The 17,873-nt window shown below is 37.7% G+C and overlaps 4 protein-coding genes and 1 non-coding gene across 6 annotated transcripts; 1 reads left to right on the plus strand and 4 right to left on the minus strand.

Moving 5' to 3' along the window:
• Window positions 1–1,135: 1,135 nt before the first annotated feature.
• On the plus strand, window positions 1,136–3,946 carry LOC18601568 (uncharacterized). 2 transcript variants are annotated; one of them, XM_018118910.1, is made up of 5 exons: window positions 1,136–1,545; window positions 1,633–1,719; window positions 3,039–3,188; window positions 3,289–3,486; window positions 3,593–3,946. In XM_018118910.1, the coding sequence occupies exons 1-5, from the start codon at window positions 1,309–1,311 to the stop codon at window positions 3,692–3,694; spliced, it is 774 nt and encodes a 257-aa protein (XP_017974399.1). In that variant the 5' UTR covers window positions 1,136–1,308; the 3' UTR covers window positions 3,695–3,946. The 2 variants fall into 2 exon arrangements, with proteins under 2 accessions (XP_017974399.1, XP_088661798.1); XM_088805672.1 differs by having other exon boundaries at window positions 1,648–1,719.
• Window positions 3,947–4,006: 60 nt separating this feature from the next.
• TRNAA-UGC (transfer RNA alanine (anticodon UGC)) lies at window positions 4,007–4,079 on the minus strand. The gene has a single exon. It is a non-coding gene; the product is annotated as a tRNA-Ala (tRNA).
• Window positions 4,080–4,297: 218 nt separating this feature from the next.
• Window positions 4,298–6,493, minus strand: LOC18601569 (Pentatricopeptide repeat (PPR) superfamily protein). The gene has a single exon (XM_007032552.3). The coding sequence runs from the start codon at window positions 6,461–6,463 to the stop codon at window positions 4,562–4,564; it is 1,902 nt and encodes a 633-aa protein (XP_007032614.2). The 5' UTR covers window positions 6,464–6,493; the 3' UTR covers window positions 4,298–4,561.
• A 167-nt stretch (window positions 6,494–6,660) lies between these two features.
• On the minus strand, window positions 6,661–9,512 carry VTI13 (vesicle transport V-snare 13). The gene is made up of 6 exons (XM_007032553.3): window positions 9,378–9,512; window positions 9,136–9,278; window positions 7,829–7,887; window positions 7,551–7,739; window positions 7,273–7,443; window positions 6,661–6,995 (listed from the first exon to the last, which is right to left on the minus strand). Exons 2-6 carry the CDS (start codon window positions 9,227–9,229, stop codon window positions 6,843–6,845), a joined length of 666 nt encoding a protein of 221 aa, XP_007032615.1. The 5' UTR covers window positions 9,230–9,278; window positions 9,378–9,512; the 3' UTR covers window positions 6,661–6,842.
• A 720-nt stretch (window positions 9,513–10,232) lies between these two features.
• On the minus strand, window positions 10,233–16,466 carry LOC18601571 (ARF guanine-nucleotide exchange factor GNL1-like). The gene is made up of 3 exons (XM_018120088.2): window positions 16,217–16,466; window positions 14,475–15,293; window positions 10,233–14,324 (listed from the first exon to the last, which is right to left on the minus strand). Exons 2-3 carry the CDS (start codon window positions 15,195–15,197, stop codon window positions 10,677–10,679), a joined length of 4,371 nt encoding a protein of 1,456 aa, XP_017975577.1. The 5' UTR covers window positions 15,198–15,293; window positions 16,217–16,466; the 3' UTR covers window positions 10,233–10,676.
• Window positions 16,467–17,873: the final 1,407 nt, after the last annotated feature.

Here is a 17,873-nt window from a genome sequence, read left to right on the forward strand (position 1 = left end):
TGTCAAAACTTGTAGTATTCTTGCAATGGTTGACTTCGGCTGTGGCCTAGGGGAGTGGTTTAGTTGCCATTCACTGGAAATTATCATATCCTTGTGTCATGCCATTTTTGGTAAAGAATGAGTGGTGGTGGTCATGTATCTGAATTGGCATCAAAAAGAGACAACATGCCCTGTCTAACCCTCCTTCCTGCCATCATAGCCGGGCAGATTAGACTATTCACCCTAGCTGATCCAACTCTAACCCACCCCCTCTTTCCCATTTTCTTTCTGCAACCTATTTACAGGTTCCTGTTGTTTTTGGAATGTGTCATGGTTGTGGTCTGAATATTTTCTTCTTAGAATATCATCAAAGGCTACCAAGATCAGAGCAAGATATTTCCATTAATTCTTCCCAGCTTATTAAGAACAGAGATGCCAAAATTATCAATCCTTTTGAAGTCGATTCTTACATGAGTAAATTTGATAAGTTACATCAATAGAAAAGTCAAGTCAATGGAGATTGTTGTTGTACCATAACATAGATTTAATTTGTTCCAACTTTATTATAGAGCAATTTAAAACAAATAAAGATTTGATAGTAGCATATTGGCTGTGCAAGAAGCTTTGATAGATAGGGCAACAAGAGATGATGCAAAATGGATGAGTCATGTATATGAATAAATATTTTGTCTATAATGTCATAGTTAGATGGTAGATTTGTTTACAACTTCATTAATCAATAAGTAATTTTGTGGTTAAAAGTGAAAATATAAGATGTAAAAATGAGAGGGAAATTGAGAAAAAAAAAAACAGAGAGGGAAGTGTAATCTCTTGTATGGAGGCTCACTTTTTCTTTTCTAATTTTGTACAAATAAAAGTAACCTTTTTGAAACTAAGCCTGTGTTGAGTCCAAAAAGCTCTTGTCAGACTTAGGGGGCACAAGACCAAAACCCCAGGAGGATCCAACCAAGTCATGACTTGGCTAACCTTGTGGCTTTGCTTCACATCATTACATTTTTTCCCCATTTTTCTCCCCATGAAAAGGGCATATTATTATTACCCCTATTACTTGGCTTGGTTGGCCCACTTTTTTAGAGTTGTGTCACCACATGTAATCTCTAGCAAAATGCCTCATCACATTGTTGTGACCCAAAAATCAGATATGGTTATCTTTCACTCTCCCAAGTCAAGCAGTGAACTTTTGCCTGTTGGTAGCAGTTTGGCACTTCCCTCTTCCTGTCTTCCATCACCACCAAAATATAAGGAGAATCTTCTTGTCTTTAAATTTTGAATTAGAGTTTAGAGAAGGGAATACTAAGGAAATTAAACATGACTGAAGTTTTGGCAGGTTTTCTTGCTCCATGCCAACAGAATTATTTTGTATGTAGAGTTGAAAATTTTAGCAAAGGAAAATGGCAAGTCAAGCTGAAGAAACCAGAACTGCAATGCCATGCAAATTTCAAGTCAAAGTCACAGAAATATTTGGTCAGGAATGAGTTAACAGTAAAGCCTGCTACTTACTCTGCAAGAATTTCCACTAATATTCCTCTTTATGAGGCTCCTGGGGTACCCACTAACTCATTTCTTTCTCAATTGTTCTCTTTTTTTGTGAGATGGGTGTTAATTTTTATTGGTGAGTGTGGGGTTGAACAGGCTTTGTTTGATCAGTATTTGGAGGATAAGCCCAGAATTTTCAATGCAATGTTTCCAGACAAACATAGAAGCCAACAGCTTAATCAGGTTTTTGCTTTCTTGCTATTTATTTTCCTCTTCCATTACCTCTTTAGTTATTGGTGTTGAGTTGAGTTGAGTTGAGTCGACTTCATGGTTGTACTCAGCAATTCTTAAATTACATTCTACTAAAAGAACAGCTCATGCTATATCGAATGGTTGCTAAAAAAATTGAATCACTACTAGTTCATAATTAATTTTCTTTCTGGGTGTAAGGTGTTTTCCAGGCAACATATCCTAATAGCCAAAAAACAAATTTTAAAAGAAAAATTAAGTCCAAAAAAGGGTTCTTTTATTGAAAAGGAAACCGAGTGTATGACCTTTTGAGTAACACAATTCTCTAGGCTAAGGAGGAAAAGGTTAAATGCCCCTAAAGTTAATTGTTTTCACATGAAAACCACTATTCTAGAGATTTGTTCAATATTTTGATGAAAAGGTAGCTAATATTATTGCTCTCTGAAACAGAAAAGATGGGAGTTCCCTTCTTAAAATGTACATTGTATTTGTGCATAGAGTTTACTGGTTTGTTGCATTGGGGAATGAGCGTTTCTTCTATTTTCCTGTTCTGTTCTTGACTCTGGTGGCCATGGGGGCATAAACAGTCATGTTTTGTCAAAGGATGAAGAACTAATACTATTTTCTAATTAGAGGGAGGTGTAGGTAGAAGATTATAGAACTCATGAAAAATAATGAAGAAAATACATGCCTAACACGAGTCACTTGATAATTATTTAGTAATCATTGACAGTTAATAAATTCAGGCTTAATGACTCGTAAGCTAGAATCATGCCCATCACGATTCTCGTAAAGATGTTTGATAGCATTTTGCTTCTTAATGGTACACAAGTAGTAAAATTCTTATGTTCCTCGGAGCTGAATAAGTTGTTGAAACTAGGCATAGGCTTGTAAGTAATTGGCAGATCTACACTAACTGACCTGTTGTTACTTAAGTATGAGAGCTACAAGAATAGAATGTAAAGCAGTGCATAATTTCTAAGAAAAATTGACTATATATGCTGGGTAGGGTTAGCCTTGATTGCAAAAGTGGCTATGCTATAGATTTTCAAGCTGCTGAATTCTTTTAGATAGCATGGTTTGGAACACACTATTTCCCAGTTCAAGCTTGGCTATCCTATAGCTTAAATCTGAAATATCTTTCTATCTCTAGACAACTGGCAATTTGCTTAAACTTAATCGAAATCAGTGTTTGGAGTTCATGATTACAATAAGAAATGGACGTCCTCACAGGTTCTGTCCCAAAAATATTTTCCCCGTACTGGGCTAGAATATGTCCCTCACATGCATTTTTTACCGTTGAACTTATGCAGGATGAATGGAGAATCAAGATGTTGCCCCTGCAGTTATTGGTTCTAACTGTCTGGCCTGTAGTAGACTTGAGGTTGAGATGCAAATCAAGAGGTAGAGATTACCCACCGGAAGTTCCTCATTATATCACAAAAGTTCTTGAGCTTGACATTGTAAGCAGCAGAAGAAAAACATGTGAATTAACCAGATTTGCAAAGTAAACTGTTTATGTTGATCGTTCCTCTAAAACAATCCAAAGCTCTCTTCTTGCAGACAAGATGGGAACTCCAAGGGCTAAATAATGGTGTTGATCAATCCCATTTCACACTGATTGTGAAAGGAACATTATACCCTGATAGAAGAGGAAACAAAAGCCGGCTTAGGGGTCATTTAGAGATGAACATAAGCTTTGTTCTTCCTCCTGCACTCGCTTTAATTCCTGAAAATGTTCGCAACATTCTTGGAAAAGGGGTAAGAACATCAAAAACCCTCACCTACCAATTGCTTCCTTGATACTACAATTCCTCAATATAATATTTTGTGTACGATCTAACTAACTATTTCCTACTATTGAAAGATAATGACAAAGATGGTTGAGAGCATGAAGCAGAAGGTTGATGGTAGCTTGCTTGCAGATTACAGCAAATTCAAGAGGGAGAGATCTGATAGACGTGTATAGCTAAACACTGTTACCATTTTAAGATAACAACCCTGTGTGTAGTGCCGGACAGAAAAATAAGAAGCTAGCCTTAGACAAAGTGCTCTGAGAAAATTAGCACCACTGTTTATTTAGGATTAAAATTAGCACCATTGTTTATTTAGGATTACTGATCTAATAATCTTGGAACCTCTGAAAGCTTGCCTAAGTTCTTTTGATTGTATGGATATTGAAATTGCAAAGTTGAGAACAATGAAACTTGCAGCAGTGAAATTTCTCTGTTTCAGCATTTTTTATGATTAAAATGTTGGAAAAAAAAAAACCAAAGGATAATGGAGATGCGGGGGATCGAACCCCGTGCCTCTCGCATGCAAAGCGAGCGCTCTACCATTTGAGCTACATCCCCACTTGCTAGTGTTGCACAGATAAATGACAAAAAAATGTATAGCTCGAATGCAGTCCCATTAGTGCATGAGAGACATCCATCCAATGTTAGTTAAAACTCGTTCCATATGTTGCTTCATGCATGCAAAGCTGTGGTTTTTTTGTCTTTTGCGTTGATTGGCAGTGATTCTATAATGATTTTTGACTTCAATTCACAAAGCAAGATCCTATACAGAGATGTAGACATCAACATATAAAATTCATTTCCCATTTTGAGGCACATTAAATGCGTGGATAGAGGAGATCTTGTCCTTCAATAGTTATAAGGATGGAGAATGCCTGAATATAGGAAAACAAAAAGCATCTGCAATTGTTTTAAAGTCTCTCCCCTTTCATGTCAGTGCGATAACTCTGGACAAGATTTGGGCATCAACACAACTCTCTTGCAACGAGGAGTTGAAAAGTGATGGGCAGGCAAATAAAAAGTATTTGATGCAGTGAGGGTCACCAGAAATCACAACAAGAACACGATCCTTGCTTAAAGTAATGAAACCTGTTGCGATCTCTGACTACAACTTTCCGGTTGTATATCTTCGAAACAATCTTAAGCGCAGCATGACAGTCTTGGCATATACGTAAGTTCTTAAAAATATACAAAGGCGTACCAGGTTTTGTGCTCAGCAGTCCAAAACAGACTGCCAGCTTCTCGCTGTGCAAAAACAATGCCTGCTCCTTCTCCTCCGAATCCCTTGCGTTATCCTCAGCACCATCAGAGCCAGAGAAAACTTGCGAAGCAGTATTGGGAACGTAGCCAGCCGATCGCAACCTTTGGATCATATTATCTAACATGAGATAGATGTCCTGGGTTTTTGAGTGTGACTTATCCCCTGCACTAAACTGGTGAACTTGGCCATCTACATGAATGGAGCTCATTCCAGGAACCTTCCTAATTCCTTTAGTTTTAAGAACCGTCCGAAGGGCATTAGCTTGGTCTCGCTTACCTGCCAAAGCATACATATTAGAAAGCAGAATATGGTACTCTGTGTTGTGGGGATCCATCTCAATCAGCCGCTGCAGAGCATGTTCACCTAACTGTAGCTTCCCATGTGCACTGCAGGAACCCAAAAGAGATCCCAAAACAACCTCATTTGGAGCAATTGGCATTTGCTTTATCAAAGTTTCAGCTTCCTCCAAACGACCAGCCCTTCCAAGGAGATCCACCATACAAGCATAGTGATCAATCTTGGGCGTTATACCATACACTGATTCAAGACTATCAAAGTAACAGGAACCCTGATCTACCAGACCGGAGTGACTGCAAGCACTCAGAACAGCAATAAAGGTTAAGTCATCTGGCTTGACTTCTTCAATCATCCTTGGGAACATTTCCACCACAACTCTGCCCCGTCCATGCATAGCTAACCCACTAAGCATAGCATTCCATGCCACCAAATTCCTTCGTGGCATGCACTCAAAAACCTTAACCGCAGTATCTACCCTCCCACATTTGGAATACATATCCACCAAGGCAGTTCCCACCATGATATCCATCTCCATCCCCATCATCTTCAAACCATAAACATGAACCCACCCACCCATCAGCACATCTCCAGACTGTGCACAAGCTGACAATAAAGAACAAAGTGTTACATGATTCAATTTAAAGCCCCAATGAAACATCATTTCAGATAAAAGTGAAAAGCCCTCCCTGCACAATCCACTCCCCATATAACCCACAATCATTATGGTCCATGCAACTTCATTCCGTTCTGGCATCTCATCAAACACCACCCTGCCACTCCTTACACCCTCCCACTTCAACACCCCATCCAAAAGCACAGTCCATGACACTACACTCTTCTCCTTCATATCACCAAAAACCTTTCTCATTTCACCCACCATCCCACACTTCCCATACATATCCATCACTGCATTACACACTTTTACCCTCCCTTGGAAACCTGTCTTCACCACACACCCGTGCACCTGACTCCCCACCCCAACATCCCGCAACCATGCACACGCACTAAACAGGCATACCATCACCACGTCATCAATTTCCATGCTGTTTCCACGCATTTGAGCAAACAAATGCAGAGCATCAAGAGGCATGTTATCGCGGGAAAAGGAGGACATCAAGGCAGTCCAGTCTGCAGTATCCTTGCTTGAGGGGGGAATTTCATCGAACAGTTTATGGGCGGCGGGCGTATCTCCACATGATGCATACAAGTGGAGGAGGGCGTTGAGGAGGAAGGAGTTTCGGATTCTGTAAACGCCAGTAGTGAGGACCAAGGCATGCAGTTTTTTCCCAATGGTGAGGGCAGATTGTCGGGCACATAAGCGAAGAAAGGGACGTAGGTAGCGTGGAGAGAAGGAAGGGAAGGCTTGGAGAATTGGCCATTTCATCTACCTTAAGTTTCTTGGCAACAATGAACAGAAAAGGGGCGTGTATATATATATATATATATATATATATAGGATTTTGATTGACTTTGACTGAGCTGCAAAATAGGAAACTATCTTCCCAAGTAAAATTTTCAAAGGTAAAGTGCAAGATGCTTAGAACAATGGAATGGACAGAGAACATAAAGATAACCAAACTATTTCCTTAAAAGTCACCCCATAGGATTGAAATGATTAATAAATACAAAGTCTTTGGATCAATGAAGCATACATTTATATTGGCACTCAACATGGGCAAGCTCGCTAGGACAAAACAAAATTATGTTTCTCAAAAACACCCAGAAACCAAGACCAAACCAAGCGGGGAATATACAAATGTTGACTATTTAGCAAGTTTGAAGTACAGAATAAGGGCGACAGCAAGGATAAGGACGGCAATTATGATGCCAATGATCCACTTGTTCCTGCTCATCCTCCTTGACATATTTGTCAAAATTCTCTTACTCTTGCCAACGTTGTCATCCACTCCATGGAGCTGCAATCGAAAGGAAACCCCGACTTAAATAGATAGCCCAAATGGTTTACAATCACCCGTTACAGCTTAATGTGAGAAAATTTAAAGTCTAACCATCATATAAACTTTCAAAAATGCGTGCTCATGCAACATTAAGGAGTTGTTAACTAGAGCTTGATTGAAATTACAACCGAAATATGATAAAAATAAAGCCAAAAAGAGCCTACTGGTTGTGGTAGAGAATTGGAGGTAATGAGCCATAAACAGAGTAGAGAACCTCAGTGAAAAAAAGAGATACCGTGTTATTGGCATGTAAGAGGGACTGTCGCTGTGAGTGCAAATCCTGAAGAATTGAAACACCAAGCTCTTCTGTTTCCAGCATGGTTCTTCTGCTGTCCTTAATTCTATCACTGCTTTGATTCAACCGCTCTGTAGTCATCATTAATCTTGATCTTTGATCAGCTGATGCCTATTACATATTCATCAATTACAAGTAATCAAAAGTTAAATGGAAGGAAAGCAGACCAGTGATAGAACTGCCACAAGTTAAAAGGAAGTAGAAGAACCAAAACATACCGTTAGGGCATCAGCCATTCCAGACTCTAACAACTCATCTCGAGCAGCTGAATTTAAATTACCAGATGCAATTCTTTTAACTTCACTTTTCAGATTGTTAAGATCTGATTTATATTCCCTTAACTTAGCAAGAAGCACAGCCTTAACATTAGGCTGCAAACTTCTTGCCTCAAGGTCCATTTTCCGAATCTGAGAAAAGAAAAGAGCAGCATCAAGTTTAGTACCCAAAAAAGGAAAGACTAAAAAGGAGCATCCGAAACATGCAATGAACTAGGTACCAGAGCTTCTGCACCTTCCAATCCAGCTCTTATATCAGAAAGTTTTTGTTTCTTCTGCTCTGAAAATTAGAAAAAAAATTAAGAATTTGAACAAGAACAATTGGCTCACTAGATAGGCTGATGCTCGAACAAATTGATAACATTTCTTATCAAACAGCTGATGAATTAAAAATGAACCGACCAAATTATTCAACAAAAGGAAACACATATTATTCTGATTTATATATCTTAATCTCCTGTCTACTAAACTTTTTACTGTCACTTTCCTTGTCCGACTCACTATTTTACAAAGTAGATGCAAGGTAACCACACACAAGTTTTTTTTTAAAAAAAGGAGTTAATTGGAATCTTTATTCCCAAGTAGACACACATTTAATCTTTTTTCCCTTAAATGGGGTACTCTAAGCCATATCATCTCGATGCCGTTCCTTACAAGGCCAAAACTTATCAAGTGACAGCTGATATTAATTCTAGCTTTTCCTTTTTCATTTTAGATCTTAATCGTCCACCTGTCAAACTCTTTTCTAATCACTTCCCTTTGCTAATTCAGAGATTCACATGATACATGCAATTAACAATACATTCATTCAAAGATTCTAAGTAAAAAACAAAATCGAAGCCCTCTTAAAGCTTGTCATAGCACATTAAAATATGATAGAACTATCCAAATTAATTCCCACACTTGGATTCACAGTAGTTTAATATATTAGTATGAAGTTAAATAGCTGCAAACTAATTCCAATTACAACATACATTCTACTTTATACTTTGAAATGACTTTAACAGGTTCTAGTTTATTGCTTAATATTCAGATAATTTCAAATCCTTCCCGTTGATCTAAATAACTCAAAGTTCCAAAACTAAGTGGCAGAAGTGTAATTTTCTCCCCTAATCTACACTAATGCCTCCAAAGAGAAATCCACAAACCACAAACCTGCAAAAAAACAGAATATCAAGCTGAAAATTTGCACGGAGGTGAAACCATGATTATTAAGCAAATTAGATTAAAATTAAAATTTTAAAAACTAAAGGAGGGAAAAAGAAGGTCGGATCTTCTTTTCTTCTCTTCATTCCCCCAATTAAGCAACCTAACATTTTTGAAAAAAAAATTCTAAGTCTAATTTATAATCAGCATAAATCCAACAAAATTAGCAGAAAATACCCTCCGCATCCTTAATCACGCTAAGTTAGAAAGAAAGCACCGATTAATCCATCACTTATCCCTAATTAGGAGCAAAAAGATAAGAGAAATTAACCAAAAAAATAAAAAAAGAGAGTTTTTTTTTAATAAGGATTTGAATTATAACCTCCATCGAGAGCACCAGCTGCCGTACACTTCTTGGAAAGATTCGCCGATAGCTCGCAGTACTGCCGTTCATATCCCTCGAAAACTTCACTCATCTTTTTATTTCTCTTTTTTTTTCGAAAAATAATTCTATGTACAATATAACTGAAAAACAGGACATTAAAATTCAAAATCAGCTCAAACTTTGATCAAAAAAATTTTTTTTTTTTTAAAATAGAATTAAAAAAGTTAGAGAGAGAGAACCTGAGATGGCTATGATCGTGGCTCGGTGGGTTTTGGAAATTTTCCTTTCCTTTTATGAAAAGAGGCGACCAAACGACAGCGCTTTTGGATTTTTATTGTTATCATTTTATTCGTGTGGGGGAAAGGGGGTTGATGATAAAGGCACGTGGTTAGAGTTATTGCTTTTAGGAGTTTCCAGATCTGTGATTGACACGTGTATAAGCTCGTGGTCTTATGGGCGTTTGGTTCGCTTTTCCTGTACAGCTCTTGGTATGATTAGTATTTGCTCTAATCAGTGGAAGCGGGGCATTTTCGGTGTTGGGGAGGTGTTTATCCCTTATAGGCGTTCTTATAGTAACCAATCCATTGGCCAGTAAATTTATGCCACATGTCTTTATTTGGATTATCTGAATTGATTTTATTCTTGATTAAATGTAATTTACCTTTTAGTTATACTTGTCTATAAAATCATATGAACATTTATTATCACATATAAGATAGAAATAAATGAATAGAAACGAAAAATCTGACTTTAACAAAGAGTAATTGGATAAGGTATATTGTAATTAAGTTCAAGTTAATTTCACAAGTTAAAGTGTGTTTAGTATTATCCGACTTTGGTTTAAGTAAAGCTTGGAACACTAAAAATGGAAACAAGCAAAAACCTCAACCTTCATCCAGCTGATCTTATCCTGTTAGGGTCTAGTCTGATTGTTCATAGTAAACTTCAGTTGCATATGAATTTCATAGTTGTGTAGAATACTCTATTTATATGCCAAATATATTTGTTGATTCCTTAGCAATTCAATGCAAGTTGCCAAAAGGAAAACAATTACTTTTTCCATAAAAGAAAAGGCATAAAAATGGGAGGGAAGAAGCAAAAAGTTTTCAAAGACTTCATTTCTCATTCTCTAGAATACAAATAACTCTGCAAGAAGTTCCCAAAACTGCAGATGAACTAAACACGGTATACCAGGGGTATAAGTATACAGAGGAATTGGTTTCCGGTAAAGAGACTTTATGTGCCAATACAAAGATTATGCAGGGATTTACTCTGATCCCTTGGTAGAATAAATGGACTCTACACACACAATTCCCAACAACACTCCTTGAAAGTTCAGGGAGTGGAAAAATGAAGCTGACATCCCAAAACCAAGTTATGAAACTTCAATTCCGATGTTTACTTTCCTTTCTATGGCTTTAGTTCTGGATTCTGAGGATTTGCAATGGAGAACATGTATAGTGCAGCATATGAATGCCGCCATTTACATCATCCTAAAACACATCATGCTCTGGAGATTTCCAATTAGCAGCGCACCTTCATGCTGTGGTCTCCTTTGATGGAACAAGCACCACCCCATCCGTCTCAGGAATTTCTGCTTTATTTTTGTGTTTTGCTTGCATCTGCTCCAATTCTTGTTCTGAGAACACTTCAGATTGCAAAGATGGGACTATATTCTTCACATGCAGCCATGTCAATTGCCAAAAACTATCTCCACCAATATCATCACTAGGCATGAGAATACCTGTTGTTTTCATCACCAGCAGGGTGTTCTTGAGAAGCTCTGGGACTAATTCATGAATTTTTTCACTACGCTTTCCCCGGAACTTAACCTTCATATATCTTTCCATACGATTGAGAACCCCTAGCCATAGTTTGCAGAAGGATGGTTGCTGTGACAGATCCTGAAGTAACTGTAAAAAAGCTTTTGACATTAGTTTTGTGGCTAAAACAAGTGTACCCTCCATCTTCCGGTATTCTTTAGAGGAGCTCCCCTCTGCAATTTCTTGCAAGTCATCCAGTAATGTAAAGATCACAAGATCAAAACACTGGAACCACATAGCATTAGGAAGGTGAATTCCATCTACCCCTGCCAAAGATCTCTGTAACATCAAAATAGCATGGTTCCTCACCTCTTCCCTCTGGTCCAAACACAATGCCCTCAGTCCCTGCACCAATCTCAGCCACATCTCTCCAATGTCCTGACTCACTTGTATAGCAGCCTCCTCTGCAGCATTCTTGGTCTCATACGACCATCTTACTAGACAAACAACCGAACCTGCCATCATGTCCAGGGAATGAATAGACCTATCAACCTCTCCAACCCGAGACTCAGCAAATTCCCTTGCTGCATCCACACAGAGAACATAATTAGATGGCATAAGATGTGCCCCCTCAAACATGATGAATGCTAGTGCCTCAAATCCAAACTCAGATGCTTCTGGATGTCGGGCAGTGATAAATAGCAAGGAGATGATTGTGCGCCAACCCAAATGTGATCTGATGTGGGTTGCATTTGCTTTTACAAGACGCATGACTTCTTGTGTGATAGGTTCACAATATGCATCAGCAACCCGAGCATCAAGTTTCAATATTAGTTGCATTGACTTCAGAAGCTCATCAGTTAGATTTTCCTTGTAAGGAAGTAAGCGCTGACATATCTTAAGGAGCCCAAACACAGCTTTTTCCACTAGAGTGCAAGGCGTTGACTTTTTTTGAACAATATCTGCTATGTGCTTGTAAACATTTTGCCAGATAATCATAATCCTATCCCGGTTATTTAGTGTAATAGCAATCAGCAACTCCAGGCAGAACACTGCAGTGTCTTCATCTTCCACAATGCCACTTCCCTTGCTGAATCGACCTGCAGCAAAGACAATGGCCCCAACAAGCTGCAATAAAGACTCTGATTGGAGAAACTTACTCTCCATGAATATATTATCAATGTGGCATTTCTCCACTATCTCACGAAGGTTCTGTTGAGTAGCAAGCTGTTCCTCGGTTGGCTGCAACCTTGGCTCCTCCATATCAAAGGATAAGAGTTGACTGAACCGCCCAATCAGGCTGGAGGATTTCTGAGGAGTGGGCGCACGTACTGTCTGTGATGTTGATAAGGAACTTGTAGCAGGCTTACCACGCTCATGGTCAGACAAGGACTCCATTTCATCAGCTGCATCACTAGCCAGATGAGCAGGCAGAAGGCCAAGCTTTTGCAAGATTAAGACACAATCCAATATGTTTCTCCAGCCACTGTGGATATAATCACCATAGCTATTTGCTATTGTGAAAACTGCTGAGGTTGCCATCCTGGCTCTGGCATCATCTCCAAAGGAAACAATGGCCTCTTCAACAGATAAAGGAGTCAAGAGGTTTGTGAATTTACAAAGAGATACAACCAAATCATCCAATACATCACCGAAGTGATAGTGTGCTGAAATTTTGGCAATGGCCAAGAATCCATCAATGCATGTTTGTAAAACATCTTCCTGTTCCACTTGATCAAAAACCACTGATATAGCAGCAATTGTGGGGCCTGACAGGATTGCAAACATATCATGGTCAAGGAGTGCTCTAGAATCACAGGCAATGAAAGGAGAGCTTTCTTTGGATTTGTGCACTATATTAATCCAGCGGCTCGACGTCATCACTGGGAAACCAGCACCTTGATCTGGGATCATCTGGATTTCATTCTCACAGATAGAGTGGTAAAGCTCAGACAAGTACTCTCGAGGAAGATCTTTCCCTCCATTGATGAGTCGATTGTTACGGATAAAATCTTCTTCAGTCATCTTTTTCTTAACCTGTACATTGTGTTGATCTGTGTTAAGCAGTATAAGTGAATACGACAACAAGAGGGCAGCATCTTTATTACACAATATATGTGGTGATTGCTCATAATATCTTTCAGCAAATGCCTCAAGCACTCTCTGTATCTTCTGCGATTCTCCAGGCAATCTGAAAGTTCCCAAGAAAACACGTAATGCTGAATCTAAATTCATGTCATGGAAATCAAAGGTCCTAGCAAATTCATGAAGCACCTGAACACAAAATTCATCATGATTTCCTAGAAAATCTCCAATAAGATTCTTATCTAACCCGGTTGTGTACCTCAAGAATGATGCTACACTTTCTGGGTCAAGCTTATCAGGTAATAGATGGATTCCTTGGAGAAATTCTAGACCTTTCTTGGGATCACGATTAAAATGGTCAGCTCCAATCGTCAACTTTCTCTTGATGTACTTCATCTTACGGACGAAGGGAATCCAAGAACTAGCATCACTGTAATTCTGACATTTCAATGTCCAGAAAGCTTCATATCCCTCATGATCTGTTGAGGCCTCATCTGAAACAGGCAATTCATTGCCAATTCTCTCAGCCATACCCTTGATCATAGATACCAGACCATCAAGAGCAAGGATATGCATTGCAGACAAAGGTCCATTCACAGGAAATGCACTCCTTGATAACAGGTTAGCAAGATCTTCAAAAACATTACTGCAGCTTATGTCACAATCAAAATTGGCATACATCTCAGCCACAAAGGTCTGCTGCCTGCAAAGGTCAACCAGCGCTTCCATAGCAACCTCCTGCTGTTGGTAGGATGACCCATGCTTGCTTTGTGCAAGTCGCAAAAGTACACATGAAACGAAAGCTTCAAGCTGCACTTTTAGTTCAGTACGCAAATGATAATATAGATTGAGAACAATGCTACAAACAGTAGAAAGTATCAATGGGCTCATGGATAAGCCAAATTGCATCAGATTGCGGAACAACTCATCCTGAATTAAAGCTAATAACTTGGGATGCTTGCTGAATGATGGCCCACCCAATTCTATAGCTGAATTAATCAAACCCAGTGCAAAGAGGGGAACATCTTCATCATATGCTATGGGATTCGATTTAGGGCCAATACCAATGTGTTCAATGACATTTAACAAAGAACATAAAAATTGAAATATCTCCACCATGCATGGGATTCCAAAAGGTGCTGCCATCAATATTTCACCATGTTGAGCATCCTCCTTCCCATCACTTTCCCCAATCTTGCTTGTGTCTGTTTCAGTAGCTGAATTCACCACAAGAGGACTAAAAGCATCACTAATGGAGGACGGACCATCACAATCAAGGCCCACATTTCCATTTTCTAGCAGTGTACTTCCAAGCATGTGATTACTGTTCTGTGTAACCTGCAGAAGAAAATAAATTTTATAAATTAGGAAGTTAAAAAATGAGTTTGGATATTCAACCAAGTAAGAACCAGGACTACAAGCTTATCAAAAAAAAAAAAAAGAACCAGGACTACAACTTAGACATTTTATGCTTAAATTTCAAATTACCACTTCCGAAGCAGATGATGAGCTTCCATTAGCCATTTCATGTTCTGGGCTGCTGATCTCAGGAAGATGTGAGAAAATACACCTAACTAATTCATGCATTGTATGCCGAGCTATCCGCTGCAACAGTTCACCTTTGGAGGTTGCTTGATGAACAATACGAAAGCATGTATTTGCTATCATGCATACATGCCTATTACTCAACCTAGTTGCTGCCTTACTTTTCATGCAAGCTAGAAGAACCTGAAGTATCTTCACCAGCACCACTTCTTCAGATGCGGGATCAGTTACCTCAAACCGGCAACTTGTGACAGCATCGACTATAAGATGCATAGCATCTCCCACATTTACAGTATCCAAATCAAGTACATCCAGTGTTAAGATTTTGTAAATGGAAGACAAGGCAACCCCGGTGATTGGTGCACCAGTTTCATCTGATCGAATTACATCCAAAAAAGGCCGGAGGTACACAACTGGGTCAACATTTTGCCACTGATGTTGCCATGAAAAAATTTGTTTCCGCAATTCTTTCAGGGAATGGATGAGGGAGTGCTCCAGCTGATCATCATCTGCAACATAACGGACTCCCCATCGAACATTTCTCCTCATGACAGCCAAAACAGCCCCAATTTCAGAATTAATCATACATGCGAAAGCACCTCTAGAGGGCTTGACAAGTTCTCCCTCAAATCCATTGTTTCCAGATTGTGTAGTCAGATCCCCCATATTCAACCAAGATTCTTAGTACAAGAAGACTATATTTCAATGACGAAGCGGGCAATTATGCAAAAGTAATGCCGAACTCTGACAAAATCATATTATCTGCTCCAATTATAGAAAGGATGTCAACATAAATGAATTCAAATATAAATCTAGGGAGGAAAAAAAAACACTTCTCAGAGGCTGCCTTAAAGGTTAGGATGACAGGGAATTTTCACGTTTCAAAAGTTCATCTTTCTCATCCAACAAAAAAAGAAGTTTCAGCGCAAGCAGGTTATCAGACTCTTATCAATCAAATTCATGCCACTCACTTTCCGCATTACAATGGTACCGAAAACCCATAAAAGGAAACAAAAAACGCAAATGTCAACCCAGCTAAGCCTTTTGACAATCAACAATTACCAGAAATGTACAGCAATCAAGAATAATCTACCGTTATAATTATGATATGTAGAAACTTCACTGACATTACAAAAAATTAAAGAGTGTTCTAAACTTGTGATACAAACAATTAAACTAAGCAGACTAAAAAATGAGCAATTAACAGGAGTCCTCCTATATAATAACAAGATTAAGCTTTGAAATTAAGCTGCAAAGGGCAACAAAGTTAAACCAAACTAACTACAAAACTGAAAATAAAATGAACCGAAATTGAGATTAAAACTTAATGAGAGAAGAAACTTTGTTAAACCAGGATACACAAGCTAATTGTCATGCCTTAAAGCTTACATTAATCAACGGAGTAACAAAAACCCAATAAAGGAAACAATGTGTAGAACCAAAAGAATTTCAAAAAAAAAAAAAACAAACAAACAAAAGAAGATCCCGATTGAAATCTCAGAAACCAGATCTAACCCAAACAGCATCAAACTAAAAACTTTAATAAAAACATGGTTAAAGATCAGTTCTTTTAAGGAAAAATGATGAGCCATCAAATCTGGGTGGATTTGGAAGGCAAAAAAGTGGTTCCATTAAGCAAGAATAAAAAAAAAAAGGAAAATGGAGCAAGTGAGGAAGTATGGTACCTTGTCGAGGATCCGAAGGTTGGAAATTGGGGAATCACGTGAGCAAAGAGTGAGCTCTGAAGGAATTTTAGACCTTTTTCTTTCGGTTACATGAGAGAGTGTAGGGAGTTGTTTCTTCTGCTTTCTGTTTTCCTATGGGGTGGCACTGACAATTTGATTTTTGATATTTCCGAAATGGGAAATCGACCTCAACTAGTTTCGCGTTTTCCAAGAAGAGAAAAGCCTTCTTTCCCTGCTCTCTTAAATCTCATCGTCTGTGTTTTTTATTTTAATTTTATGTTAATTTTTTTCTAAATATTTTAATATTATTTGATCTTTAATTATAATTCTTTTAATTTATACCAAAAACTTCTTAAAAGCAACATTCCAACTTATCTTAAAGTTTCATATAAATTTTACTTATCTTAAAATAAATGTAATTTTATCCCTGTAATTTTTTTAATATAGTATAAAAATATCAAAATTAATGGTAAAAGAATATTTTAATTTTAACCCTTTTTTAACTAAATTAAAAAATATAATAATAAAATTACATCATTTCAAATATAAATAGTAAATTTGTTCCATCATTTTGAATAGAATGATAAATTTGAACCTTATACCTTATTTTATTTTTTTATATTTTTTAATAAATAGAAAAAAAAAGATTAACCAGATTATGAATTAGAAACTTCAATATAAGTGTCAATAAAACAATATAAAACATGCTTTCCAAGTTAGTAGTATATTATAAATAAATTGAGTACTTAGCTGAAAAGATTGATTATATGGAGTTAAATAAAGATTTTCCTTTGCTTGAGAAAAAAAAAAGCACATTTTTACTTTATAATTGTATTTTTCATTGTCTATGGTCAGAAAATATCAAGATTAGTTAGGGGTAAAATTGAAATCCAAGAGGACTTACATGAAAGTGTATAATTTAACCAATTGAGTCAACATGTTGACGAATTGCTTATACCGGGATATTAACAGTGTTAGACTTGCTTTCTCTAGTTGAGTAATAAGATTTTGGGATTGGCTTAATTCCATTCTCTTTAGACTTGGTGACGTTGATGTTCAACATCTTCAATGCTTCCATGGCTTGCATTGACAAAGTGAATATATATTTGCAATAAAATGAGCTTTATTTATTATTTGCACATACATATGAAGGAACCCATCATGTGTTTTTGTAAGAGGTATAAGTTTTGTTCCATGTCCAAGTTACCCAACCATGGGCATTTCAATATTTTAGTATTTTGGCCTTTTTTTTTCTTCAAAAACCAAAGCTCAAGCCAATGTGCATCAGCATTCATGGGTTGCACCAAGTTAGAGTTTTCAGTTCTGGGTTCCCAAGCTGCGGAGTAGTATACTGTATACCATGAAAGTAAGATTTGGCTAATGCTGCAATGGAAGCAGCTGAGTTACTCTTTCGCTTATTAAAATTATCTTCCTTTCATCATCATAGTACAATTCCGAATGGATTTTCCTCGTATCCCACCTTAAAATCCTCCAAAGTAGTTAGATGAGATCAGTAATTACAGGACAAAACTTGAAATAGCAAAAGATTAGATCATCAGGCAAGAGGCCAATAAGCAGACAAAGGCCCAAAGCAAACTTGAAATAGCAAAGGCAAAGGTACAAGGGACAGAACGGGCACTTCACAAAAAGATATAAG

Source organism: Theobroma cacao, chromosome 4 (genome assembly GCF_053813885.1).
Source record: "Theobroma cacao isolate CCN51 chromosome 4, ASM5381388v1, whole genome shotgun sequence".
In the NCBI taxonomy this organism is placed as follows: domain Eukaryota; kingdom Viridiplantae; phylum Streptophyta; class Magnoliopsida; order Malvales; family Malvaceae; genus Theobroma; species Theobroma cacao.